Genomic DNA, 27,456 nt, shown 5'->3' with positions numbered 1-27,456 from the left:
CATTGCTGTTTACGGCACACCAAAAAACGTGACTGTTGCTCCTGTGGGTTGTTGCCGCACTATGAGGAAGTTCATTGAACAGCCTACAATAAACCTGCATAAGAAACCAGGAACACGCCCTCGATCATTCTACAGTTTTCAAACTTTTTTTTGCCAAGTAACACTATAATGACCAACATTAAAATACAGAAGCGTAAATTAAATGTTGGCCATTGCAACATAACACAGTTTGAACAGTAATACTGTTTGAATAGAGGAAAATAAAACACTGTCATAGAATCAAGTGAGTCTTATCCGTGTCCACACACAACTATGCCACCGTTTAAGACCACACCCTCCTTATCACTTATCTAGTAAAACTGGTAACTTTCCACGGTGAATCATACCAAAACAAACAATATATTTCCTACTGACAGCAGCCGCTCTCTCGCTTTCATTTGCATCGACTCAGCCAGTGATGCGTTCAGGGCCACAAAAACAGTTGGACAACTCCAACTTCTTTCCATGATTCTTCCTCATGGGAATTAAGTGAGCACGAGCAAACTCTAGCAGGGTTAATATGCCCAAAAAGCGTAAGTCCGAAAACCAGAAAAGATTTGAGAAGAATGCCAGGAGTAGGACGAGCAGAGCAGAGGACCAACATTCAACACTTTTTTCAGAGAATGGTGAGAGAGTAAAACTACTGAGGGAGGCTGAAACAATTTGCTTACTTGTTATTACATTTAATGTCTGTCATCTTTGAGAGGGCGCAGGCTGGACTGTGGAGCCTACATTAGCTGTCATCTGAACAAATCACCGTTTCATTGTAGTGTGAAGTGAAGTGAATTATATTTATATAGCGCTTTTCTCTAGTGACTCGAAGCACTTTTGCATTGTGAATCCCAGTATCTTAGTTACATTTAAACCAGTGTGGGTGGCACCGAGAGCAGGCGGGTAAAGTGTCTTGCCCAAGGACACAACAGCAATGATTAGGATAGCGGAAGCAGGGATCAAACCTGCAACCCTCAAGTTGCTGGCACAGCCGCTGTACCAACCGAACCACTCCGAAGAGCAATTGTATTATGACACAATCAAGTTTTATTCGGTAACTAATCATTACTAATTATGAAACATTTTTAATAATTACTGAGTAACTGAATAGAAATGAGTAATTGTGAGCATCGGACGAAGTTCTATTGTGATGTCTTCAATGTAAAATGTGCTATTATTGGCAATAGCCCAAATACAAAAAATGTTAATGTTCAAAGATTTGTTTTCATAGCTATATAAAATAAAACACATCATAAAAGCGAAGAACCAAATAAAAAAGACTAATTAGAATTTTGGACAGTTTACACTGACTTTTGAATTGTTTAAAACGTTTTGTCTGAAAAAGTAAAGCTGTCCACCAAGAACCATCAATGCATCATCTAAGTAATTAAGAGGTGATGTGCAGTAGTGGTAAAGTAATGCGATCGCTGACATTTATTTTGCGAATAGAGCGTGCATAAACATCACCTTGCTCAAAGCTAATACAATTCATGAACTCACAACAAATTACACACCTGCTAATCAGTGTGACTTCTGCTGTTGCCGTATCCATGATACGGCGATAGGGAAACGTTTTTATTAACACGATGAGTCGGGTGTGTCCTGACCTCTGCGGCGGAGGCTCCAGCGAACCCCGAGGGTTCGATCGAACCCAGGTCAAGAGCCACTGGATTAGGAACAGGAGCACAAATATGAAAGTTCAAACGATGGAGGGCAAAACATTTTATTACTAACACTGGAATAGCTCAATGTGTATATTATACAGAAACAAACTGCTTTACAAAAACAAAATGATACAATATCACATGTATATACAGTGTAGTAAATATACCATCTCAAATTGTACACAAAGTATTTACAGCTGTTACACGCACTGCATTAAAAACTAAAGACTAATATACCAGTGACATTAACTTTGCATAACATCAAATAAAACATGCCACATTTTTAGGTTTGCTTGACAAACCGATGACCGTTATTAAAATAGTGCAAGTTAACCACTTAAGAGGTTATGGACACGTCATTCTTACATATGCGTTCATAAAAACTAAAAACGGCTTTCAAACGGCTGTTTTCAGTTTAAGATGTTTGGACTTTTCAAGGCAGGCAGATTTCATTCAAGCAACGGCGAAACCATATGGATGTCCGCTTCATTGCTTGTTCTATTGTCATCACATCCCTTTCTAAGTGGATCTGAAGGGAACCATTTCAATACCTTTCGGGGATTAACATAAATCCATTGATTTCACGATATATATTTACACATAGTTGTGCACATAAAAAAATATGACTTGGAAAATCCAACACTATTCTCAGAACAAGGGGTAAGATGTTTATTTGATAGGCTGATGTACATGTCTTTTGTGGAGTGGAAATCATGTGTCATCAAATAAAAGTTATAAACTAATATTATAAATTTCAAAGTGTGTGATAATTTGGATTTTGTAACTCCAAAAAAGGAAAATGGTATTTTCCTGTTTGCTATTTGGCCAATTGACCAGAGTTGTATGTTTTATATTTATTTCTGCACAGCCAATCATTTAAGAAAGAAAAAAAAAAAGGGAACTAATAGTTGTAATTGCAGGTCAAATATGACCTGCAATTCCAAATATGAAAGACCAACACATCTGTGCAGTGTCAATACAGCCAGGGAGTGTGTGTCATTTACCCAACTAGTGGTTAATGTAATATCCAATACAGGGATTCTCAAACTGTGGTACTGTGCCTCTAGTGGTACACCAAATAACCACTTTGATTAAAGTACAATATTTTATTTTCCCATATTCAAACAGTGTCACTGTTCAAACTATGTGTAATGTTACAGGGGCCAAAATATAAATATACTTGATTAATAAATATATATATATATTAAATATACTTTGGCCAAGTGCACTTTTAATTTTGGTCACTATGGTGGTACTTAGAGAGCTTAAGTTTTTTCTGAGGTGGTACTTGGTGAAAAAAGTTTGGGAATCACTGATCCAATATATCAAAATTATGGATTTATTTAATTTTTAGAATATGAAGCAGGCCAATAGAAACACAGTTGTGGGCCAAAAATGACGACTTTAGACATTCCTGTAATACAGGTGTTAAACCTCACTATAAACATACGTTTGCTAGTGAGTTGGAGGGTTGACTCAAAAAATAGTGGACCTAATGAAGATCATGTGATTGGTTGAGCTGTAGCATATCTCCAAGCATCGTTATTTTTGCTCAATGCAATATTCTACAAGATTAAAATAAACAATGATCCTATCTTTTTACAAGGACAAATTGACATATTAGTTTTTGGATTTTTCCTATAATCGGTCATGGACTTAAGTCCAGTGAGCTTTTCTAAATCGCATTCCGAGACAACTTGCGAACAGCGCCAAACTTAACTGAGACGTCAACGAATGCTTATTTTTCACACCTGATAATGCCTGGATTATGCCAACTCTTACAAATACCTTGACAATCTTCTCCAATTCCGGATCAAAATTTGCAGTATTATATTTTTTAAATGCTATTGTTCGCTAAGAACACGTTTAAGACCTATAACATGCCGCGGCCACTTTTTAAATGACAACGTGGATATTGAAAGGTCATGAAAGACGAGCGCCTTGAGCCTGGTCGTTAGGTTTGAGCTACAACAGCGCTTCCTCCATCTTGTCGTAAGCGGCTAGCAGGGGGCTTATAGAGCTGGCCTTTCCCCAATGTGTTCACAATCCACCTGTTGTACTTTAGTAAGGACATTTTTCTATGGTATTACTGACCTGAGGTGAATGCAATGAGATTTCTGTACAAATAAAAAAAAATCTTTCCTGGACCAAAAATCTGCAAATGTGGTGAGACCATGAAAGTTGAATTGCAAACAGTGAATGTATGATTTGAAACGCATTACCTTTTTGCAATTTACTAAGGATTAAAATAACGAAGGAAACCTTGTAAGAAAATGCCAATTATACGTCTACCGATTGGACAAATCAAAGAAGTTTGAGACGTGATGAACGTTGCCTTAATACGTTTGTCCTTGTCCAAACAAATTAAAACTGCACATTGCTGAAAAAACGGATCACACACACAAAAAAGCAACAAGATTTGGCAAAAATAAACACACTCAGCTCCGAGCTATTTACAAAAGTTGTGTTTCTGCGTTAAACAGTATTTGAGTGTCTCGCTGTACAGGATGAAATACTTCCAGGCAATGATTGTGTGTCTTACAAACACTGGAGGCCTGTTGTGATGTCCACATTGCACCGCAGTAATTAGTACCTGTTCTGTGTCCACACCAAGGTTTGGCGTTTACTTTACAAATTGTACACATTGAAAATCCCAACAAAGGCACACTATGGAGAAAACGCCAATATCTTCGTATTTCTGTCTCTGCAAAGCACAGAAAGGAGCTTGGCATCTGCTCAGACAAGGAGGGTTCTTCACAGGACAAGTCTGGTCCGTGGTCCATCCCTTGCTGCACACGGGAACATTTGACCAAAAAGAGCCTCCAGCTTGTCTTGGGCCGTGGGAGTTGATAGGCATTAGTGTCATGCTTTACTTGTAGCCTTCTTCTCTGCAGGAGTTTCAAACTTCTCTGGTGCTGCACCTCATCTTGAATCTTTGCAAATAATCTCAAGCAGCAGAAAACGGACTCGATTGAAAATTCCCACAATTGCCCCCAATGGCGACCACGCTGTAGGAGGATTTGAAAAAGTAAAAAGCTAAATGCAGCATGAAGCCAAGTCGGCAGATGGGGCGGGATAAGAGGAGAAAGAAGGCGGGGCCGTGACGAGATCAGACAATCTTCTTGATGCTGGGTCTTTTGAAGCTGCCGGCGCTGCGTTGCTTCTGGACCTGACTGGCCGAGCCGTGGCGAGTGCGACCTCCGCTGGACATAGCTGAGCTGGGGGACAACTGGACATTTTCTTTATCCACACCTGGAGAAAGACGCAATTAAATGAGTCCACCACCACCGCCCTTTGCATGACATATTGACTATTAATGTATATCAGTAACCTATCATTTCAAACAGGCAAATCCCCAAAGAAAATGAAAATAGCTTAAGTTGTACTGATTTCTAAGACTGGAGACAAACACCAATTACAAACAGTAGACCTGTTTCATTACTTTCACAATTTTCTAAAATCATTGAAAAACTGTTCTTTAACAGATTGGACAATATCTTAAACAGATACACCGTATTTTTCGGACCATAAGTCGCAGTTTTTTTCATAGTTTGGCCAGGGGGGACGCCTACTGCTCCCCTCACCTCCCAGGGGGTGATCAAGGGTGATGGGTCAAATGCAGAGAATAATTTCGCCACACCTAGTGTGTGTGAGACAATCATTGGTACTTTTTTTTTTTTTTTTTTTGTCAAACCATCTCTTAAATTTGTTCATTAATGGTCCTGAGATCTCTTTAATAACCTTTTTTATCGTTTTCATATCAATTCCGTTACAATAAGATGAAATCTTAGATTTACATTTTTTCACGATTATAACTATTTCCTCATGTGTCACATTACTGAGGAATATGGAGTTGGGATTTCGCTCAATGGTATCATTATAGTCCTCAATTGAAACTAGGTCTGGAATCCTTTCTTCCAATTTTGGTGACACTATTATTTGCATTAGCTTCTTTGTGTTCTGTGCTGAACAAAGCGCAGCTGTTGTGTCGAGTGTTTACCTCGCACAAGATACTGTAATCGGTTGCTCTGCAGTTTTGATAATGAACCTTCACTTTCCATAGTTGTCTTCTTTGGGGTTGTTGGGAAAGTGATGAAAAAGTTTTCCACAATTCTTGTGGGACATTTTTATATGCCGAAAAATTAACGAGAAAGTGCTGCAGACACACAGCATCAGCTCAAAGTTAGTAGCAATCATGGCATCCTGAAGTCACGTGAGTGTCTTTTGACCGATTATGGAGGAGATCGTCTCAAACCGGGTTGGCCATACTCTTTATACATGACTCTGACTAGTGGTACACATACCACAGTTTAAGAACCACTGTTCTAGACAACCGCTCTACCATTTGAGCCACTATGTAATATAGTTAGTGTGAGTGAGTGTGTGCATTGAAACCTGGTGAGTGCTGCGAGGTGGCCAGTGAGGTCATGGAGTTAGACAGGTTGAGGTTGGCAGTGATGCTGAGCTGGCTCTGACTGGTGGGGGGATAAGGGGAGGTCGGCGTCCGCAGCTGCTCCTCCCCTCGCTCCTCCTCAGCTGTAGGCAGGTAGCTGTCAATCAATGCCTCCAAGAACTTGACAATTAGCTCGGCGTAATCTGGTATTTGGGTTTGCTGTGGGGAAGAAAAACCAAATAAACAATTCACTGTGTGCTCAGTCAACTCTGATGACTTCACACTTTATGCTGATTAGGACACTGACGGCATTGCTAGAAGTGTCCCACAACTTTTCTCAGCCGATGCGATACAAATAATGGAGCCCTAAGTATTGGCCGATACCGATGTTGATCTGATACGATACCAGCATGAATCATACATACTTTTATTTTTTGGTGTGGAATGTTAGAAAATGCCTGATGTAGTAAAATTACTCAAACAGGTATGAAAGACACCAACCTAATGTATTATTAACCATCAAAATGGACTTAAAGCTGGAGTACTAGAATCTTGTGTCAACCAGCAGAATTCAAACAGTAAATAACACCCCCCACTCTGCGCACCTTGCTGATAGTCCCTCCCAGTCTCCTCCTCTCTGGAAGTGCACAAACCCGCATGCTAGAGCTGTACTTACACACACATGGTTGTTGACAGTCTGAATTTGCATCGAAAGATCATTAGTTTGTATTTTGTTGCAGAAAATAAATTTGGTTGTCAGAGGTACGTTTTTTTTGTCTAATTATGAAATATTCATGTTAGCTATAGCGTGACAAGGCCTTTTGTCCTACACTACAAACTATGTCTCTGCTTACAATACACGAAACAGCAGTCGTGTGACAATAGGTAACACACGTCGTCACGCAAAAGGATGTACACAAAATATAGTAAATGGAACATTAGATTACCTGTCGAGAAGGAAAACATATGTGACCCCGGGTCACATATGCTTTATCAGCATCATGCAGTATCATGATTGAAACATACTTTCGAAAAGCTGTGCACTACAAAATGTGCTCATTGTAGCCATTAATCCTGACTTTCTAAGTCTGATTAAAAAAAATATTCAGCACAACTTTTTTTATTAGTTTTTTTTATTATATATTGTGTTAAATTTGAATGTACCATTATTTACTGAGTTGATCTAATTTAATTTTTCAGTATCAAATGGTTCAAGCCGGGCCAATATTGTTGATTGTTTAAAGGGGGACTGCACTTTTTTTTGGAATTTTGCTTATAATTCACAATCGTTATAAAAGACAAAACGACAGAGGTATTTTATTTTAATGCATTCTAGTTCCTAAATAAACTTAAATAAAAGACTTCTTACAGAGCCAATGGAAGGTCCTCTATTCCGCCCATAAAATTCAATATACAACCATACAAAAAGCGCTAACAAAACTTATTTTACATTTCGTGACATGTATATGAACCAAATATTAGTGATATTGTTATTATAAGCATGAACGCCTGTGAACTATTAATAGCGTGATCACAAGCCTGTGTGCCAATGTTGACATGACTGATCAGCTTTTCTTTGTTTCCTTGCTCATTAAAACTTTATTCTAGATCATAAATCATGCGTCTCTGCTGGAAAGTTGAAGGATGAGGGCGTATTCCAACAAGTTGGTACATTTTGACAGCCACTTTAGGCAATGGCGAGAATGACATGAAGACACTTGGTTCCACCCCACTTTTCTTTCTAAGTCATTCTTCATCTAAATGGGAATATATGAACATCCTAGCAGTCGGCATCCTAATGACAGCAAACCTTGTACAATAAATTATGTTTTATTGTCTGTTGGCTGTCAAAGTCTGCAGTGATGTTAAAAATAAAAAGTGAAAATGGTCACGTGATTTTCAAATAATGCGCCGCCTATGTTTAAATTAATCAAAGTAAAAAAATAATTATATTATAAATGTGCCTGTTACTACTTTACATTTATACTTACAGCATGTAAGCTCTATTCTGCTTTGTAGGCAGAATAGAGAGGCTCTCATAGGCTCCATTGTCAGCGGAATTTTGATCGCATTTATTTACTATTTAAAATGTATTAAAAAAAACAAAAACATCTGTTGTCATGTCTTCCATAATAATTGTGAACAATAGGCAAAATTCCCCAAAAAACGTGCAGTTTCACTCTGTATTAGGATCCTTTTCTTTTTTTAATTTCAGGCAATTTGATGCTTTTTGTAAGTTTTTCTGTTAGACTGAAACATTTTTAATAAAGTTATGATTTCTTATAAGTAGGGGTGGGCAAATTAACGTGTTAATTACGAGTTAACGAATCAATCTATTAACGCCAACAATTATTTTATCGCACATTTGCGTATGTTGTTTACATGCTTTTATTTTGTTAACGCCTTTTCTTAACAAGATGGCGTCGCCCGGATGTACTTTGGCGTCAAGGGGCTCTTGGTAAAGATGGAACATTTGGCAAAAATACCGGACAATTCTGCAAATTTCATGGCTGGCTTACAGCGTGGTCACTCCGGGATCACTTACGACCGCCAGACAATTCTGAATGTGGATAGATCGGGCCGTTTTGGACTGAATGACGCGTGCTTGCTAGACTGGCTAGCTAGCACGGGAATACTTTGCCGGCTACATCCAGCGGCCTTTGAAGCAGCGGAGTATATGTGTTGTGTTGGCTGAGTTCTTAACGTTTGCTTTCAGAGCGTGCATATCACAACATACAAGATGCCGTCATGGCGACACAACCTCGTCACTCCTGTTGCATGCTGGGTAGGGTAGTTCTTTTTTTCCCTGGCTCATAATATCACAATATAGTACCATGTATATGCGTTCAGTTTATCAAAGCACCAAGCAAACAATCGGAAAATTCCCATCATATCAATTCCTAGATATGGTCATAATTATTTTAAGTGCACTACGCAGAATAAACACATTATTAATATTGCTACTACGGATAATTTGATCAAAAATTCCCTAAAACAGCCCACTACCTATAATATAGGTTTTTTAAACATAAGATCCCTGATAAAAAAATGTTTCTGCTGTTACCTCAGAAATTGCCTGTTCTGATGTTATGACTGTGGCTAAGATTTGTATGTAGATTATATTTATTTTCCATAACAAACAGGGTAACTTAAATACCCTGGCAGTGGCAATAAGCTTAAATGTTTGTATTTACATTTTTTGAGTTGATTTTCATAAAATATGCTATTTAACTGCAGCTGTTTAACAAGGACTGATTTAAATTGTGTTTGCACAACAAATGTTTTGGCGCTTTTGTTCATGTGGGAGAATATTCCAATAAAGGTGCACTACACACTACTTTTGAATTCATTATTGGGCTTTGCGTATACAATGCAGTTAATCGCGATTAATCGGAGAAATAGTGCGATTAACTTCGATTAAAATTTTTAATCGTTGCCCAGCCCTACTTATAAGTTAATTATATATTTATGTTCTTATTTAATTTATTTACTAATGATACAATGTACCTATGTACTTTTATAGACAAATGACACAATATAGTTGTGGCTGAGAGTGGGGGCTGGGGCGCAATATGTATTTTATTCCTCAGGGGTGCGTAACAGAAAAGTATTGAGAAACAATGAGTAAGTCTCATGACGCGGATACTTACTAATACGTTTGTTTGGAAACTTTGCATTTGTAAGTAATGCAGAACTATAATTATTTGATACTTGTTTATATTGACAAATGGGGTTTAGACTGCAATAATGTTCAATTAAGGACACTAATCACACATGTCCAGCTAGTGTGCTTAGCTGTTGTGTACTGTAGCAGCTAGCTCCTAGTAGGTTATAGCCTACCATGTTTACAATTACATTAGTAAAATACAAAAAAAGACACTCTTTTTGTGCTTACTGGAGGACATTTAGATGTTAACTGGCTGTCGAGCTTTGCACCAGTAAACGCAATGCAGGATTGCTCGTATTGAAGCACTTATATTTAGTGATTTAGGGCTATATAAATAAACATTGATTGATTGATTGATTATACCGAAGATATTAGGAGTTATTTTTAAGATGTTGGGGCGGTTGGGGGGACGCTAGGTTTGGTTGATATCAGCACTTCAGTTATCAACAATTGTATTATCTGAGAAATGGACATTGAAACAGTGTAGGTCTGACTTTGTTGGATATGTACAGCGAGCAGTGAACATAGTAAGCTTAGAAAGCATAAGAACAAGTATTTACATTTGATTATTTACATTAGATTATTTACAATCCGGGGAGGTGCGATGTGGTGGGGGGAGGGTGTTAGTCTAGGGTTGTAGTTGTCTGGAGGCGTTCTTTTAGTGCAGTTTTGGAGGAGGATAGAGATGCACTAACTTTTACACCTGTTGGGATTGCATTCAAAATTGATGTAGCATTGAAGGAGAATGAGTTAAGACCTTTGTTAGATCGGAATTTGGGTTCAATGGGGTTTGTGGAGCTCCCCCTGGTGTTGTGTTTATGCCGGTCATTTACGTTATGTAAGTAGTTTGACATGTACTTCGGTATCAGGGAGGTGTAGCAAATTTTATAGACTAGGCTAAGTGCAAGTTGTTTTACTCTGTCCTCCACCCTGAGCCAGCCCACTTTGGGGAAGTGGGCAGGAGTGAGGTGTGATCTGGGGTGAAGGTCTAGAAGTAACCTGACAAGCCTGTTCTGGGAAGTTTGGAGTCTAGATTTGAGAGTTTTTTGGAGGTGCTGGGGTATGCGTAATCGAAAAAGGGTTGAATTAGAGTTCCTTCTAGAATCTTCATGGTGCTTTTGTTGACCAGAGAGGAGATTCTGTAGAGAAATCTCGTTCGTTGATTGACCTTTTTGACTACCTTGGTTGCCATTTTATCACAGGAAAGATTAGCGTCTAGAATGGAACTTAGGTAGGTGACCTTTTCTTCCTGGTGATAATAATGTCACCCACCTTAATAGTGAAGTCACTGACTTTCTTAAGGTTGATTTGGGACCCAAATAGGATGGATTCCGTTTTATCTAAGTGTATGGATAGCTTATTGTCAGCGAGCAAAGTGCAAATTCTACAGAGTTCGGCACTGAGGATTTTTTCCACTTGTGACCGGTCCTTGCCAGATACCAGCAGGGCCAAGTCATCCGCAAACAGGAACAATTTACAGTCGCATGCTGATGACATGTTGTTTACGTATATTAGGAACAGTAAAGGCCCTAATATACTGCCTTAGGGGACTCCACAGCTTATTGAGAAGGGAGGGGGGGACACGGTGCCGTTCATCTCTACCACCTGTTTCCTCCCCTTCTGGTAAGATTGCATCCAGCTCGATGAGGTTTTATCAAATCTGATTGCTCTGAGCTTATCCAACAGTATAGCCTGGTTAACGGTGTCAAAGGCCTTCTGAAGGTCTAGTATTTGCCCACGTCCACCTCATGTTTGATGTGGTCAGTCAGATAGAGAAGACATGTGTCAGTGGAGTGGTTAGTTCTGAAGCCGGATTGGAAATTGTACATGAGTTTTTTTAGTGGCAAGGTATCTATCGAATTGTTCATAAACTATTTTTTCCATTACTTTTGAAATGGAACTGAGAATAGAAACAGGTTGGTAGTTACCAGGTTCTAATTTGCTTCCTTTTTTTAAAAGAGGAGTTACTCTTGCTATCTTGAAATCTTTTGGTACTTGGCTTTGTTTAATAGAGAAGTTTATTATGTGTGTGATGATTGGGGCAATGGTGGTGGCAGAGTCCCTGAGGAATCTGGAGGGGATATTGTCAAGGCCGGTGGCCTTGTTTAGGTGTAGCGCGCTCAATTTTTTAAGCACCTCGTCAGCTGAGACCATTTCTAATTTTAAATCGTTGTTGAATACGCCTAGCTTTCTGTAGTAGGCTTTAAAGTGTTCTACACCAAAACAACCAGAATGGTGGGACAGCTTGTTAACTAGAAATGTGGCTATGCTGGTGAAAAAGGTATTAAGTCTGCTTGCTACCTTCATTTTGTCTGTAATGAGGGAGTCACCCTCCTTGATGAGATGTGGCTATGCTGGTGAAAAAGGTGTTAAGTCTGCTTGTTACCTCCATTTTGTCTGTATTGAGTCGCCCTCCTTGATGTTGATGAGTCTGGTTTTAAAATTCTGCCTGCAGCCAGGAAGCTGGTTGTTGAGGAATTTCCAGAACTGACGTGGCTTATTTGTGTGTTCCTCTATTCTGTCTTTAATGTAATTTTTTGTAGGAATTTGGTCAGGTTGTGTGCCTTATTTATTAATTTATTGCATTGCGTTTTGATCGTTGTAAGGAGTGATTTGAGGTTATCATTGGGTTGTTTATCTACTTCGGTTTTACACTTTTGGTATTCGGAGTATTTTCTGTCTGCTGGTTTACTGCAAACAAATGTTGAGCTACCTTTTTTCCTTTTATAGTGCAAACAGTTGGCAAAATGTACAATTAGTATAGAAATAATCAATCTTACCTTTGAGAAAGGACCAGCAAACCTCCAGAGTCCATTAAAACCAAAGCCTGTTAAAAAAGCAGAACTTAGTAAAAAATATGTAATGGGGGAGAGGTATATTGTGGCACGATGGGGTTAAAATTTTGTAAAGCTTTACTCCAAATTATGGATTCTCATTAAATGGTCACTTTATTTTTATAAAGATATACTTTGAATACTTTCTATTGAGGTTGCACAATTAACATCAAATCAAAGTTGAAGTTGATCTCTGCAGGTTTCAACAAGTCAAATTTAAGACTTTTAGTGACATTTTAAGACCATATTGAAAATAATTCAAGACCATTTCACATCCACATAGACAACAAAGTACACAGACAAAGGAAAATCAGTGGGCCAGAATAAATTGTAAGTATATTAATTAATTAATTGCCTGGGGATAGGTTGATTGGCAACACTAAATTGGCCCTAGTGTGTGAATGTGAGTGTGAGTGTTGTCTGTCTATCTGTGTTGGCCCTGCGATAAGGTGGCGACTTGTCCAGGGTGTACCCTGCCTTCCGCCCGATTGTAGCTGAGATAGGCGCCAGCGCCCCCCGCGACCCCGAAAGGGAATAAGCGGTAGAAAATGGATGGATGGAGGGCTCTTGCACATTGGAAAACAAAATGGTTAATTTAACTAAATACGCCAGAAGCTTCTCTATTGTAAACTAAATTAAAAACCTTTTAGCAAAAACCATAACAGCTATTTTTCAGATTCGCCATAGAACTGTTTTCTTGCAAATGTGCAAGGTGCAGTGTGCTTCATAACAAGTGTTTTCATGTAACTACAACCAGCATGTCAGCTATGCTTGAGGAAAGTACAACAATCTTATTGTCTGTGAAAGGGACTATTAGCATCTCTGCTGAGGCTAAATGGTTAACCTTTGCAGTGTTTTTGCGGCTGTCAAAATTGAGCAAAAAGATAAAAACATCTACAGTGTTAGCACATGCGCAGTGTTGATGGGTGGGAAGTGTAAAGTGTTTCCGGTTTTTCCTCTGTGGAGCAGTTGATTAAAAGTTGTGAACCGGAATAGATGTCGTGTTTATTCACCTGTATTTAACATTGGTAGCAGAGGATGGTTGAGGATGGCTGCAAACTATAAAATACCGCCAAGGTTTGACGAGTCCACGCCTTACGAGTGCTGGAAAAATGAAGTTAACGTTTGGATGCTGGTTACAGAACTCAATAAGAAGAAGCAAGCACTGGCTGTGGCTTTGGGACTTGAAGGTAAAGTCACAGAAATCGCAATGGAGATATCTGCGGAGGAGTTGGACAATGACAACAGTATGACGGCATTATTTGCAAAACTGGATGACGTTTTCCTGAAGAAGGAAAAGGATCGCGCATACGAAGCGTACACCTACTTCGACTGCATCACCAAAAATAGTTCCGTTTCAATGGTGGACTATATTATTGACTTTGAACAGCGCTACAACCGGATGAAAATGTAGAACATGACACTCCCTGATGCGGTGTTAGCCTTCAAACTTCTTGACACAGCCTGCCTCGATGAGAAAGACATGCAGCTAGCACTGACAGCTAACACGGAGCTAAGCTTCTCGTCAATGAAGTCAGCTCTCAAATGGATATTCGGAGGTAAAACAACGGGCACGTCAAGCGAGATACAACTAACCCAGGACACAGCTTTCCTCGCAGAACAGCCACAATGGAGAGGAAGATGAAACACACCGCTTCAACGTGGACAACAAAGATCGGTGACGCCGTTACCGGGTACAAACCCACTGGATAAGTACGGTAAACGATCACGATGTGCCGTGTATCAAAGCACATGCCACTGGGCAAAGGGCTGCCCGCACAAATAGCACAAACAAGTAAGATTGACTGAAAATTATAATTTGGAGGAACTTAGTATCACACTGTTAACAAATGCTCCCCAGTGTAAGGCTGAGATTTTTATGACTGAAGCTGCAGGCTCAGCAATCATAGACACTGCCTGCACTCGCACAGTGTGTGGAGAAAAGTGGCTTGAACGTTTTGTAGATAATCTCAATGAAAAGCAGGTCAATGGTCCTCCCCAAAAGCTCTTCATTGGCAACATAGGAGAATTTAACAATGAAGAGTTCAGGGACATGGCAGATAACTTAAATATTGAGATCAAGACAACCACAGGATACAGCCCACGGAGCAACGGACTGTTGGAACGTCATAATCAGACACTCACAAACATCATCCAGAAAGTTAAACTGGAAAAAGATTGTGACTGGAGAGGGAAAAATAAGTGAAGGTGTAATTCAAAGTGATGCACCTCAAATGAATCACAGTGCCTGTGATAATCTTCTCTCAGCTTCTAATGTGAAGTTAAAAACAGGACAGATTGTAACTTTCATGAAAGAGATACAAGTGTAACATGTAAGGCTTAAGTACTCAGTAGAGCAGGTAAATCAACGGGAACCTATAAAAACTGGTATAATGTGCAGCATATTGAGCCTGATGGCAGTACTGGACTAAAATAGGCTGTTGACATGTCATGTGTACAGCATCTTAACACTGAGTCAGCAGTCAGAACAAAAGACATATCATTTGATGCAGCCAAACAGGCAAGAGATGGAAAGCTGGAAAAGCAATGATGTTTTTGAAGAGACTGAAAATACAGTACAAAAGCGTATCTCCACTAGGTGGGTCTGTAGTCTTAAAGAAAGTGACATTGGTATTGTACCCAAAGCCAGACTTGTAGCAAGGGGATTTGAAGAATTTAATTTAAAAAAATCTACAAAAAGATTCACTAACCTGTGCTTCTGAATCTCTAAGGCTATTGCTAAGTTTAATTTGTCAAACTCATTGGAAAGTCATTTCTATGGACATCAAGTCTTCCTTTTTACAGGGTATGGAGTTGTCGAGAGACATTTATGTCAACCCTCCTTCAGAAGCAGACTGTAAGGGGGTTCTTTGGAAACTAAAGAAGTGTGTGTATAGGCTTGCTGATGCATTTCTCTATTGGTACAACAAGGTGAAGGAAATCATGCTGAGCACAGGTGGTTAAGTGTCACAGGTAGACTCAGCAGTATTTTATTGGCTGGATAATGAAAACGCAGTGACGGGTGTACTCGCATGTAATGTAGATGATTTTCTGTGGGCAGGCTCATCAAACTTTTCAGAAAATGTGATCCCTAAACTGGAGTCTGGGTTCCAAGTGGGACGTGAAGAACATGACAATTTCTGCTATTTGGGAATGGATATTGAAACTGTTATTGATTCTGTACAGTTGCATCAGCACAGCTACATTGAAAGTCTGCACCCCATTCACTTACACCCAGTCCGTGCTCTAGAAAGAGATGCATCTCTTAATGAAACAAAAAGAACAACTCAGATCAAAAATAGGACAGATACTCTGGGTTGCAAAACAGACAAGAACTGATGTAATGTTTGATTCTTGTGGTCTGGCATCTAGTCTAAAGAATGCAACTATTCAATCAATTCAAAATGCTAATAAGTTAAGTTTGTAAACTGAAAGCTGAAAAAGTGACTTTAAAATTTCAACATTTGGGAAATGATAATGCTTTAAGCCTTACTGTATTCAGCGATGCTTCATTAGGAAATCTTCCTGATGGAGGTACACAAGGGGGAATGTTGATCACCCTAATGGGAAAAGGAGGTAAACTCTCCCCCCTTTTCTGGCAGTCCAAGAAGATTTGACATGTGGTGCAAAGCACCCTTGCTGGAGAGACTCTTGCCATGTCGGATGGAATAGACAATGCTGTGTTTCTTGCCACCCTTTATTCTGAGCTCACTACTGGCACCGCTGGTCTAAATGCTCCAGCGTTAATATGTGTGACTGATAATCATTCCCTCTATGATGCTCTTCGATCAACAAAACAGGTCACAGAGAAAAAAAAAGGCTTTGGTTACTCCGGCTTCCTCCCACTTCCAAAGATATGCACCTGGGGATAGGTTGATTGGCAACACTAAATTGGCCTAGTGTGTGAATGTGAGTGTGAATGTTGTCTGTCTGTCTGTGTTGGCCCTGCGATGAGGTGGCAACTCGTCCAGGGTGTACACTGCCTTCCGCCCGATTGTAGCTGAGATAGGCACCAGCGACTCCAAAGGGAATAAGCAGTAGAAAAAGGATGGATAGATATAAGTGGCATCAAAGAACTAATTCACAAAAGAAAAATACAAAAAGTGCTTTGGTCAGCTACAAAAGCTCAACTGGCTGACTGTCTTACGAAAAAGGAGGCATCACACTTGATGCTTTTGAAAGCATCGAGTGAAGGAAAATGGGTTCTTACCTAAGTTGATTGTATTGTTTATGTTGTTTAAAAATACATGTAATTGTTCTCAAGAAACATGTGCTATTGATTTTTTTTATTTATAAAAGATAGGGAGATTGTTAACATGCTTCTCCATATACTGGGTTAACGCATGCGCAGTGTTTATGGGCGGGATACTGGGTTAACTTATGCGCAGTGTTGTTCTGCGGGAAATGTAAAGTGTTTCCGGTTTTTCCTCTGTGGAGCAGTTGATTAAAAGTTGTGAACCGGAATAGACGTCCTGTTTATTCAGCTGTATTTAACATACAGTACTACTACATTATATGTACAAAAATGTGAAAAACAGAATGCTACTGTATCTGTACATAGTTGTGAAAAACAGAGTGCAGGCAAAGTGTCTAAAAAGAAAGAAAGCGATTATGGTTTGCAAGCCTCAAACAGAATTTGGATGTGAATGATGTGGATAACATTCATATTAGCTCAGCTCATTTTGTATGTGGTATGAAAAACAACATTTTATATTCTTTTAAATGGTTACTTGCATTAATAATATGTATTATTACATTACATTGTAAACACTGTATAGTTTTATCAATTATTTATTCAGTTCAAGGACATGATTCAGTCTGTCTGCATAAAGTCAAAGATTTTTTTAAGTAATATATTGGATATTGTTCTAATGTGTGGCACCTTAAGACAAAAATATGTTGACTGACAGTCTAAAAAGCACCCTGTTATTTTTGCAGTTTTTTGCATTTCTATGTACTGTATATATAACGTAAAAATCGTAAATCCAATCGCAACTATTGAGGGAAAAATGGCAATTATTTTTTCCCCCCCAAATCGTGCAGCCTTACTCTTCTCTGTCAATTCCTCCATTTATACAAGGCGTAACTTGTGCATATTGTTTGTGTAAGCATTAGAAGTGTGACGGTACACTCATCTCAAGACGAGAAGACATGATATTGGGTTCTCGAGAACGAGACATAATTTCAACATTCATTTAAAACAGGAGCGACGTGGAAGTTGGTAGAGGGTGATGTGTGCTCAAAGCACTTAGTGTTGTTCCAATCCCTCGCTCACAGAGGGGCATATATGCTTCTGACTATTCAAAAAAACAAACTTCTGTGTTCTGCTAGCAAGACAATTTCTCTAAACAAGAAATATTCCCATGTTTTAATCTTACCCCATCACTGTTAAGCATAGTAGAGGAAATAGCCAATCTTACTTTGTAAATAGGAGGGCTGATACTGTGGTGGAGACTCCTCATGATACACCACACTCTGGACAATGCCATGGACAGGGTTCAGGAGGTTTGTGTCCTGGCACATGGACAGCACAGTATTGATCTTGGAGTCCAGCAAGTTGTGCCTGAGGGAGACAAATACACAAAATGTGTCTTCAGCTTGTCGCCATCTTAATAAATGATCAAATTGCTGTAAAAATCTTATTAAGTGGGGTCAGTTTACGAGACTGATACAACCTTGAGAAAAACTCAAAAGCTTTAGAAAAAAATTACACTAGGGAGCAAATAAAAAACGTTGAGTTTGCCATCTGAAATTCTTCGAAATTCTATAAAAAAATCAGTCCAATATAAGTTATAGTGTGAAGTTATCCCTGTGTGTGCTGCAAACAATTTTGGTTTAACTATAATAGTTTTTAAGTTAACATTTTAAAATTCATAACTAGCCCTCTCAACTTGTCAAAACCTCCCCAAACCAGTCCCAATAGTTCGTGCTTATTAACGTGTAATTAACCATAACGAGACCCCTCGCCCTAATTATGTCAAAATCTCTCTGAACTTTTCCCAATCGTTTGTGCTACAAATATTTGATCAGATTGTGCTCATACCTGCCAATATGGTCTGGGGTCATGATACCATTTTTTGAACGCAGTACAACTACAGCCAGTTCTGCACTTGTTGGAGCGGAGTTCAAAAATTTGAAACAGGGCTTTTTCAAGCATGACAACCTGCCCATTCGCCTTGACCGTTTTGTAGGTAGACACCTCATCTACATTGAAGGACAGATGCCTTTTTATTTCCATGCAGCACACTCACAAAACCCCGCCGCCAAGGACAAACAGACAGAAACTAACGGATCTGAAGTTGAAGCCAACATCGAACCTGGGAAACCCCTGGAAAATTGGAGAGGCCTGGTTGTGCCACTAAAAGAGAAATAATTACCTGACCCCATGCCCAGAATGGCTTTATGTACACACTGCTGCAAAAACAAGCAAGATAACAATTAGCCTTCTCACAAATGGCAATCTATCCAAGCCAGTAAGGGTTGACGAAGATAATATTAAGCCTGGTGTATACTCTCGCATCACGTAACTTGTGTAAGCGATGCCTTCTCTTTCCCTCCCCCATGCGTACCTTCCCGAAAGCCTTGGGTGCAGCTCCCAAAAATCCTAGGTTTGTGTTAGCTCCATCAAGGCCCGTAGAGCTGTGATTGGTCAAATTTAGAAGAGGGTCCCCGAACACAGCAGAGCAGACATTGTGTTTCAAATGCACAAATTATTGTATGAAATAAAGCGAGAGTGATTGAACATTTGCATGCAAACTGATATTACTTAATATTGATGCGCTATAAAAAATAATCACTTCATGTGTTGTTTTCTAGGTTATTGTTTTGTTTCTTCCAAAAGAAGTCTCACTCTTTTATTGCCAATATTGAGCTAACAGGTTTGACTCAAATACATTTGTTTTTCTCGTTCACACGTCATTTTCTCACACACAGCATTTTCCCCTTTTCTGTCAATCATCTTCCAAGCAGGTTATGATCGCAAGAAAGCTGAGCATCAATAACACACGACCATACACATCAATAGCAGCATGGTTTTAAAGTACAAGTTATTTCACAGTTTATTTTCAACTACATGATAGCTCTCTTGTCCCGTGTCTCAAACGACCAAATAGTAGGGGTGTAACGGTACATGTATTTGTATTGAACCGTTTCGGTACGGGGGTTTCGGTTCGGTACGAGGCTGTATCGAACGATTTTGTATTCTAAAGTCTTAACAAGCTGCTTTGGCTTTCTGCCTGTCTGAGCAGTGAACACCCAGCATTGTCCAGCCCACACAACCATCTGATTGGTTACATACAAAGCCAATCAGCAGTGCGTATTCAGAGCGATGTAACAGCCAATCAGCAGTGCGCGTTCAGAGCGATGTAACAGCTAATCAGCAGTGCGTATTCAGAACGCATGTTGTAAATGCTTCATTGTCGAGCAGACATGTGTTTAGCAGCGGACATCGTACACTCGCCAAATTATAAAAAGCCCTTTCCAGTCACAACTATTACAAACATCACTATGAGCCCGTTGACATTCTAGAAACTTAAACTGCAGCTCAGCTCGCTCACAGTTCTGGCTTGAGGTGATGTGAAGGCTAATTAGCTTTTAGCGTTACGTTAGCTCATTTTGCTGTATGTGTGCGTGCGTGCATGCATGCGTGTGTGTGCGTGCGTGTGTGTGTGTGCGTGTGTTAGGGGCAGCAAAGCCCTGTCTGTCTGTTATTTCACATGAACTAACATGAACTCCATAGATATCGGGGATGAATAGTCTCCTATTGCAATTGTACTATTTTTCAGCTATAGTTACATGAATCATTAGTAATGTAGCAGCCTAGTTTTGAATGGCAGGGTGCCTGCTATCACATGTTGACAAAAACATAACATTTACATAATAAAAGTCAACTACAGGCTTCCCAAATGCTGTAATAAATTAAGCATGATGAGTTGACTTGAAACTGTTTAATGTTGCACTTTTAATATGTAGAAGAAAGGTTTTTCATTTTATTTAATCAAAGCAACAATTTGAAGCAGTTTAATGTGGATTAACGTGGGCAGAATTATTATAGTGATCCCAATGTTAAAAGGATAAAGCCATTGTTTACAAATTTGGTAAATAACCAAAAAATGTATACAGTGTTTGGTTGTTTTCTTACTGTACCGAAAATGAACCGAACCGTGACCTCTAAACCGAGGTACGTACCGAACCGAAATTTGTGTGTACCGTTACACCCCTACCGAATAACATTGCAAATAATACAAGCGTCCTCTGTCGCGAATGGTTCAGAAGTTGCACAGTCCATCTTCACCAAAGTATTTTCCTTGAGTTTAAAGGTAAAACGGATTATTCGAAACGATTAGTTCCAGCATTGACAAATATGTCGATGCTGTAGTTGTTGTCACTCTTTATAAGAAAGTAAATATATTGTCAATATAGCTGTGGTTGCTCCTTCAGGACACAATGCCCCTCAGTGTTTTGGAAAAAAATTACAAGTCTGGTGTCACGCCCCAGGCAGAGCTGTAAATCAAACAAGATGCCGTCAGAGGAGACGTAAGCTGAGGACTCGTCAGACCACAGAACACTTTTCCACTTTGCATCAGTCCATCTTAGATGAGCTCGGGCCCAGCGAAGCCAGCAGCGTTCCTTGGTGTTGTTGATAAATGGGTTTTGCTTTGCATAGCAGAGTTTTAACTTGCAACCTACAGATGTAGCAACCAACTGTAGTTACTGACAGTGGTTTTATGAAGTGTTCCTGAGCCAATGTGGTGATATCCTGTACACACTGATGTCGGTTTTTGATGCAGTACCGCCTGAGGGATCAAAGGTCCGTAATATCATCGCTTACGTGCAGTGATTTCTCCAGATTATCTGAACCTTTTGATGATTTTACGGACCGTAGATGGTAAAATCCCTAAATTCCTTGCAATAGTTCGTTGAGAAATGTTGTTCTAAAACTGTTCGACAATTTGCTTATAATTTGGTGACCCTCGCCCCATCCTTGTTTGTGAATTACTTAGCATTTCATGGAATCTGCTTTTATACCCAATCATGGCACCCACCTGTTCCCAATTAGCCTGCAATATTGTTCAATTACGGACACGCATTACATATGTCAAGCTGGTGTGCTATTGAGTGCTTGGCTGTGTAGTGTCAGGGTTTCCCGCAGTGTTTTGTTGTTAAGGCAGCCGCCTTAACAACAAAGAGCCACCGCCTAAACTTAAGTCTTAACTAAAGTCTTAACTAAAGTCTGCGGGCTATAAAGGTTTCTCATAGTCATCATGGTCAACATCCCACTGGGGTGAGTTTTTCCTCGCCCTTATGTGGGCCCTACCGAGGATGTCGTTGTGGTTTGTGCAGCCCTCTGAGGCACTTCTGATTTAGGGCTATATAAATAAACATTGATTGATTGATTGATTAACAAGCTGCTCGCTTAGTTGTGCATCTCCCAGTATGTCTCTGTAGCACCCAGCATCGTCCCACCCACAGAACCATCTGATTGGTTACACGCAAACCGGTAACAGAGCGTATGTAAGAGTCAATCAGCAGTGCGTATTCAGAGCGCATGGAGTCAGTGCTCACGGCACAGGCAGAGAGAGACGATGGGGTGATCAGAAATGGGTTTAGCAGGTGAGCATAATGCAGCATAATGCTACTCGTAACATCACTATGAGCATGTTGACGTTCTAGAAACATAAGCAGCAGCTCAGCTCGCTCGCAGTCCTTGAGGTGAAGGCTAATTAGCTTTTAGCGTATCATTAGCTCACTGTACAGTGTGTGTGTGTTACGGACAGCAAAGTCCTTTCTGTCTGAGAGAAAGACAAGTATTATTGTCAACAACTAAGTTATTTCATTTGACCATTTTCTGTGTTAAAGCAGCAATAAATGACATTAAGTTAAATGAAGAGTTTCCTGAAGCTGTCTTTGATAGTTGAAATAATAATGGAACTGCATCATAAAGCCTACATGAACTCCATGGTTGAACTCCTTTTGCTATTGTACTATTTTTTCAGCTGTAGTTACATTAATCATTAGTAATGTAGCAGCCTAGTTTTGAATGGCAGCGTCCCTGCTATCACATGTTGATAAAAATATAACATTTACATAATAAAAATCAACTACAGGCTTACAAAATGCTGTAAAAAATTAAGCATGATGAGTTGAACATGTCAGCATGTGGCCCCACTTTTAACTCTTTTTTTTAAACGCTTATTGCTAATGCTTACTTATAGTAAGTCATTAATTTGACTTTGTAAGTCATTATTTTAGTATGTCAGGTAATTAGGACTGTTTTTTCTTTTTACTTAAAAAAAAAATATTGAGATATATATCGTTTATTGCCATTCAGCATATGGAGCGGAAAACACAACCAAAAGTTGTAGGCTTCATCATACGACGAAGCCGGCCTACTTCACCGCAGTCTGTAGTCTATTGCCCCCGCAGGCTGTGGTGGCAGCGACGAGGTGGAGATGTGATAAGGACAGGCCGAGTCACACCGAACCTTACACCCACCCACCTCCTTCCTTGGTCCCCTCTCCCTGGAGAGTCACCACCTTAACTAACACATTTTCTGGGGGAAACACCGAGTGTGGTCCTTGTAGCCTATAGCGTACAATGTTTACCTTTTGTGAATTACTTCACTAAAATCGAGGAAAATACTAACCTTATTGTTGCGATCTGCTGCTCAGATCTACACTATTTATTTTTCCATTTTGTATATTTCTCCGACTCCTTATTTCCTGTTTGCTTTGTCACCATGGTCACTCATCAGTCCACCTGCTAGTCTCACCCCGCACACCTGCTACTAATTATCACCCTCCTATTTAAGCCAGTCTTCTCTGTTCATTCGGTCTGGGTTCATAGTTTGTTTTCACGCCACTGTACGTCTGGATTTTGATCATTTGCTTTCACGCAAGTATTTCTATTCTCGCTAGCTTCTCACGTTAAGCCACTTGTTTTGTCCAGTTTACATACTGATGATTTGTTTTCTCTTTTGTGCCAACGTGCTATTTTAGTTTGTCTATTTTTACTTCCTAGTTTTCATACTAGCGTTTTTGGTTTGCCTTTTTATTAGCTCCAGTATTTCTGTTCAGAGCTCTCTTTTTGTTAAATAAATGTTTTAAGAGCCTACCTTTGTTGTGTTCATGTCAACGCATCCACGGAGGGACAAACCTGGCATTACCATGCTCACCAGTCCTCACAGTATGAACCCAGCAAGAGATTCCTTCGCGATTGACAGCTGGAAAGAGAACGCCTTTGATATAGGCACGTGGAAAAAGCTCCGGGCACGGGAAGCGGAGATTCGTCATTACGGTGATGTGCCTTCCGAAGCGGCTCGCGCTGCCCGCTGCAGTGACGCTTCTACTCCACGACTCTCTTTCAGCGAACACAGCAAACTTCAACCCGTCCAGGATACTCCTCACAACCCTGGTAATCCCTTTAATTACATGTCCACACTTTCTTTCGACCGCCATGTCTCTTTCACAGACGGCAGCGGTGACATCATGTCGGTAACGCCTTCCGGTGACGTCACCCAAAATAATATTTTGGACTATAATTCCCAGCCTTTTTGTAATTATATTGACTTTAATTTTCTGGACAATATTGATAAGAAGGATTTACATAAGGACGTTTTTTCCAGATACAAGTCTAGTTCTCAATTTTCACCTTCTCGTTCATCTCAGTCACTAAGTCCTCAAGCTCAGCCCAAATCTATGGGGTTTTCTCCTTTTTCTAAGGGTTCTTCTAGTAATTCTAGTGGGGAAAAATCTGCCCTCCTCCTAAGCTCCCTCCACCCACCCTTAGATACCTCTTCACATGACAAGGAATGCGTCTGGCATCCGCTGTTTGAAGGGGGGACTCAGGTTGCCAGCTGTGCTACGAAGGTAGCACAGTTGCAACCTGCTAAGCCACAAACTCCAGCGCGTCCTCCGCCACCTGTGTTACGTCCATGTCTTAGTCGTTGTCCTAGTCCATGTAGTTCTGTCCCTAGCCTGGTTCTCGCACCAGCGTCCGACCCAGAACTGGTTCTGACACCGGTTTCAGACTTTCACCTGGTTCTCACACCAGCACCTCCTCCTAGGCTGGAGCCCACTCCAGCACCAGCCCTATTACTGGAGTCCACTCCAGCACCATCCCTATTACTGGAGTCCACTCCAGCACCAGCTCCAGAGCTGGAGCCCACTCCAGCACCAGCTCCAAAGCTGGAGCCCACTCCAACACCTGCGTCGACGACGGGGCTGGAGCCCTCACTAGCAGCGACGACGGGGCTGGAGCTCACACCAGCAGCGACGACGGGGCTGGAGCCCACACCAGCAGCGACGACGGGGCTGGAGCCCACATCAGCAGCGACGACGGGGCTGGAGCCCACACCAGCAGCGACGACGGGGCTGGAGCCCACACCAGCAGCGAAGACGGGGCTGGAGCCTACACCAGCGCCGACGACTACGCCTTCTTCCACGGCCATAACAGCGGTTTTCACACCGCCGACGACTACTGCGGTTTCCATGCCGCCGCTGGCTCCTGCGGCCTTCACGACGCCGGCTTCTTCGGCTGCAACACCCACACCTGCTTCCACGACGGCGACGACTGCGCCTGCCTCCACGACGGCGACGACTACGCCTGCCTTCACGACGCCGCCTTCTTCGGCTGCAGCACCCGCACCTGTTTCCGCAGCGACAACGACTCCGCCTCCCGCTTCCTCGGCGACGATGACTCCGCCTCCAGCTTCCTCGACGACGTCTCAGCGTCCTCGAGTTGGCCTGCTGCGCAAGCAGCAATCTGGGGCCTGCAGTCTGCCTTCTCAAAGGTCAGTAACTGGACGCCAATGGCGCAAACACCAGCCGCCCTCAAGACTTTCCCTAAAAACCCTAAGGCTGCTTAACTTTTGGCGCCACGCACGCCCACCTTCTCAGCGGCCACCAATGTGGCCTTTTTGAGGTCGCCCGCCAAGACTTTTGCGGCAGCGGCGTTTCCGTCCGCCACTGCCACATGATTTTTCCTGGTGGATTCGGGGACACACGACTTGGCGATTCTCCACCGTGGCCTCCCTCCGCCCTCCGCCCTCCCTTTGTTTGTGGACTTCCTGTTTTGGGGAGGGGGTTCAAGTTTTGTTTTTTCTTAGACATATGGTATCAGTCTTTTGTTGGGGGGGAATACTGTTGCGATCTGCTGCTCAGATCTACACTATTTATTTTTCCATTTTGTATATTTCTCCGACTCCTTATTTCCTGTTTGCTTTGTCACCATGGTCACTCATCAGTCCACCTGCTAGTCTCGCCCCGCACACCTGCTACTAATTATCACCCTCCTATTTAAGCCAGTCTTCTCTGTTCATTCGGTCTGGGTTCATAGTTTGCTTTCACGCCACTGTACGTCTGGATTTTGATCATTTGCTTTCACGCAAGTATTTCTATTCTCGCTAGCTTCTCACGTTAAGCCACTTGTTTTGTCCAGTTTACATACTGATGATTTGTTTTCTCTTTTGTGCCAACGTGCTATTTTAGTTTGTCTATTTTTACTTCCTAGTTTTCATACTAGCGTTTTTGGTTTGCCTTTTTATTAGCTCCAGTATTTCTGTTCAGAGCTCTCTTTTTGTTAAATGTTTTAAGAGCCTACCTTTGTTGTGTTCATGTCAACGCATCCACGGAGGGACAAACCTGGCATTACCATGCCCACCAGTCCTCACAGTATGAACCCAGCAAGAGATTCCTTCGCGATTGACAGCTGGAAAGAGAACGCCTTTGATATAGGCACGTGGAAAAAGCTCCGAGCACGGGAGGCGGAGATTCGTCATTACGGTGATGTGCCTTCCGAAGCGGCTCGCGCTGCCCGCTGCAGTGACGCTTCTACTCCACGACTCTCTTTCAGCGAACACAGCAAACTTCAACCCGTCCAGGATACTCCTCACAACCCTGGTAATCCCTTTAATTACATGTCCACACTTTCTTTCGACCGCCATGTCTCTTTCACAGACGGCAACGGTGACATCATGTCGGTAACGCCTTCCGGTGACGTCACCAAAAATAATTTTTTGGACTATAATTCCCAGCCTTTTTGTAATTATATTGACTTTAATTTTCTGGACAATATTGATAAGAAGGATTTACATAAGGACGTTTTTTCCAGATACAAGTCTAGTTCTCAATTTTCACCTTCTCGTTCATCTCAGTCACTAAGTCCTCAAGCTCAGCCCAAATCTATGGGGTTTTCTCCTTTTTCTAAGGGTTCTTCTAGTAATTCTAGTGGGGAAAAATCTGCCCTCCTCCTAAGCTCCCTCCACCCACCCTTAGATACCTCTTCACATGACAAGGAATGCGTCTGGCATCCGCTGTTTGAAGGGGGGACTCAGGTTGCCAGCTGTGCTACGAAGGTAGCACAGTTGCAACCTGCTAAGCCACAAACTCCAGCGCGTCCTCCGCCACCTGTGTTACGTCCATGTCTTAGTCGTTGTCCTAGTCCATGTAGTTCTGTCCCTAGCCTGGTTCTCGCACCAGCGTCCGACCCAGAACTGGTTCTGACACCGGTTTCAGACTTTCACCTGGTTCTCACACCAGCACCTCCTCCTAGGCTGGAGCCCACTCCAGCACCAGCCCTATTACTGGAGTCCACTCCAGCACCATCCCTATTACTGGAGTCCACTCCAGCACCAGCTCCAGAGCTGGAGCCCACTCCAGCACCAGCTCCAAAGCTGGAGCCCACTCCAACACCTGCGTCGACGACGGGGCTGGAGCCCTCACTAGCAGCGACGACGGGGCTGGAGCCCACACCAGCAGCGACGACGGGGCTGGAGCCCTCACTAGCAGCGACGACGGGGCTGGAGCCCACACCAGCAGCGACGACGGGGCTGGAGCCCACACCAGCAGCGACGGCGGGGCTGGAGCCTAA

General features: G+C 41.4%; 2 protein-coding genes across 5 annotated transcripts in view; one reads left to right on the top strand and one right to left on the bottom strand.

Annotated features, from left to right (window-relative positions):
* Positions 1-1,737: 1,737 nt before the first annotated feature.
* The window catches only part of nf1a (neurofibromin 1a), a 165,439-nt gene continuing 139,720 nt past the window's right edge, over positions 1,738-27,456 (bottom strand). For all 4 annotated transcript variants that reach the window (XM_061918765.1, XM_061918762.1, XM_061918764.1 and 1 more), the window contains 4 exons: positions 18,009-18,151; positions 12,535-12,581; positions 6,090-6,306; positions 1,738-4,946 (listed from right to left, as the gene is read on the bottom strand). In XM_061918765.1, the coding sequence (XP_061774749.1) occupies positions 4,804-4,946; positions 6,090-6,306; positions 12,535-12,581; positions 18,009-18,151 (550 nt within the window). In that variant the 3' untranslated portion in view covers positions 1,738-4,803. The remainder of the gene's footprint in view (positions 4,947-6,089; positions 6,307-12,534; positions 12,582-18,008; positions 18,152-27,456) is intronic.
* The window catches only part of LOC133564439 (uncharacterized), a 44,422-nt gene continuing 30,454 nt past the window's right edge, over positions 13,489-27,456 (top strand). The window contains exon 1 of the transcript XR_009809281.1: positions 13,489-14,306. The gene's annotated coding sequence lies outside the window, so the exon portion shown is untranslated. The remainder of the gene's footprint in view (positions 14,307-27,456) is intronic.

The sequence above is a fragment of the Nerophis ophidion genome, linkage group LG13 (assembly GCF_033978795.1).
Source record: "Nerophis ophidion isolate RoL-2023_Sa linkage group LG13, RoL_Noph_v1.0, whole genome shotgun sequence".
In the NCBI taxonomy this organism is placed as follows: domain Eukaryota; kingdom Metazoa; phylum Chordata; class Actinopteri; order Syngnathiformes; family Syngnathidae; genus Nerophis; species Nerophis ophidion.
This window is presented reverse-complemented; position numbering and strand designations above follow the sequence as displayed.